The following is a 2,277-nucleotide window of genomic DNA, read 5'->3' on the forward strand; positions in this document are numbered from 1 at the left end:
ATTTTGTGATTTGCGCCATACTCTTTCTGCAGCTCTGAGCTTTGAACGATACTCACGGAGAACATCAGATAGCCAAGGGGCAGAAGAGGTGGTACGAGCTGGCCTGGAAGACAAGGGGCAGACAGTGTCTAAACAAGACGTAAGAGTGGAGCAGAAAGTATCAGTAGCACTGTTAACATCAAGAGATGATAACTGTTCAGGGGAAGGAAGTAAAGATGAAACCATAGCAGATAGCCGGGAGGATGAGAGAGAGCGTAGGTTACGTCGGAAAGTGACATGTGTAGGGGTATGTGTTGTGTCAGGAACCATGTTGAGGTTATGAGTGAGGAGGAAGTGATCCGAGGTGTGCAGTGGAGTAACGAGCACATGAGCAGTGTCGTGTGTAAATAAGGTCCAGTTGGTTGCCTGATTTGTGAGTAGCCATAGTTAATACTCGCTTGAGATCAAAAGAAGCAAGTAGAGTGTGGAAGTCTGCAGCCTGAGGTTTATCTAGGTGGATGTTGAAGTCTCCAAGCATAACTAGGGGAGTACCATCCTCAGGAAAGTTTGAGAGCAGCACATCTAATTCTTCCACGAAGTTACCTAGTGGTCCTGGGGGTCAATAAACAACTATATAAATGGATTTTAAGAGGGTGGGTAATAGTGGCTGAATGTGATTCAAAGGAGCTGGTGATACTCCGAGATGGTAAAGGATAACATTTCCAATCATTAGAGATATGCAGACCAGTACCTCCACCTCTTCCAGTCAGCCGGGGGGAGTGGGAAAAAGATAAATTATTTGAGAGTGCTGCAGGTGTAGCATTGTCCTCTGGTTTGATCCACGTCTCTGTCAGGACCATGAGGTTTAGTCTTGAATGACTTGTAATGGAGGTAATAAAATCTGTTTTGTTTACAGCAGACTAGCAATTCCAGAGACCAATAGAAAAAGAAAGTAGTGTATTAGTAAACATAGTGCGCAGGTTGTTAGGATTGCGCTGCATACAGTGTGTGATGCATGGTTTGCGAGTGGTAGTGATAGTAGGGATCTGGAAACGCATAGTAAGAACTTACTTCAAGGCTTGACCACACTTTCCTGTTTATCACAGCAAATGGCCAAGCAAAGCGCACGACACTGACAAGGTAGGCGATACAGTACGAGACCAAATGCGATTTAGTTTGAGCAAACTGTTTTGTTTTTTTCGGGTTCAAGAGGATGTATTGGTTTTTAGCAGTATTCATCACCATGATAATTTAACTTGCGCTACCCAGCTAACCTCCTTTAGAACAGGGTTTAGAATCTCATCTAAACCGGCTTGAATTTGTTGGATTTTGTCAACTCTGAACTTGCTTTGAAACTGTTCAACAAGCTTTTAGAGGCCGCTTGTGTCATGTAGTTTTGCATGTGTATTATTCACAGGAGTATTTACCTTTTAGGTTTAAAATATGGACTTTTTTTTCATTTTCACCCAGAAATGTGGGAACGGTGGAACCATCCAATTTCATCACTGGACATTACAGAGCTCTACATAAACCGAAGAAGTGGTATCAATGTGTTTTTTATCACCTTTTGGACATCGCCGTAGAGAATGCATTCATTTTGCATGAACTGGTGGCTGAGAGAAAAAAACAAAAAGCTCTGACACGGAAGACATTCCTTGAGACGCTTGTTTTAGAGCTTACAGAAATAGATGCTGAGAACATGTCTAAACCTGCACTGGTTTCCTTGGCTCTTCCTGTGGCTCCCATCTCGTCTTCTCTTTCCATTCCTGTCTCGGCTTCTCCCACACCTCCAGAATCATCAATTCCTGAAGTATCCCACATGCCGAAGCACTTTGTGCCGGACAGTACTGTCGGTAGACGCAAGTGCAAGCTCTGCCAACTGAAAACTCCAGTCATGTGTGTGACTTGCGACGTGCCGTTGTGCTTTCAACCAAAGCGTGACTGTTTTAATCAGTGGCATGAAAACAAGGTGTTTAATTCATGACGGTTTTGAATTTGAACAGATGTTTGACGTTGTTCCATTACTTTATTTTCTGACACATTTGAATATTCAAATAAAAGTTGTTTTTTTTTTTTTTTTTCTAAAATGGAAATAAATGTGTAGTATTTCTAATATCATCTGCTTTTATAGTCAGTGTCGCAAACTCATCTGCTTTTGCCCCAGAATATGTGGAGGATATAAAGGTTGTGCAACCTTTGTGTGTCTTGTGGAAGAATGTCAGAGCAGCACTACCATTCGAAAGTCTGAGCTTTATAAAAAAAAAAAAAAATGTGTTTGTTTATGAAAGAAGTTTCTTA

At 41.8% G+C, this 2,277-nt stretch overlaps 1 protein-coding gene across 4 annotated transcripts in view; it reads left to right on the forward strand.

The window, feature by feature from the left end:
* Positions 1-2,277, forward strand: part of LOC107563797 (piggyBac transposable element-derived protein 4-like) — an 8,345-nt gene extending 6,068 nt beyond the window's left edge. For all 4 annotated transcript variants that reach the window (XM_016248761.1, XM_016248778.1, XM_016248753.1 and 1 more), the window contains exon 4: positions 1,450-2,277. In XM_016248761.1, the coding sequence (XP_016104247.1) occupies positions 1,450-1,963 (514 nt within the window). In that variant the 3' untranslated portion in view covers positions 1,964-2,277. The remainder of the gene's footprint in view (positions 1-1,449) is intronic.

Source organism: Sinocyclocheilus grahami, unplaced genomic scaffold (genome assembly GCF_001515645.1).
Source record: "Sinocyclocheilus grahami isolate Dianchi unplaced genomic scaffold, SAMN03320097.WGS_v1.1 scaffold25.1, whole genome shotgun sequence".
NCBI lineage: Eukaryota > Metazoa > Chordata > Actinopteri > Cypriniformes > Cyprinidae > Sinocyclocheilus > Sinocyclocheilus grahami.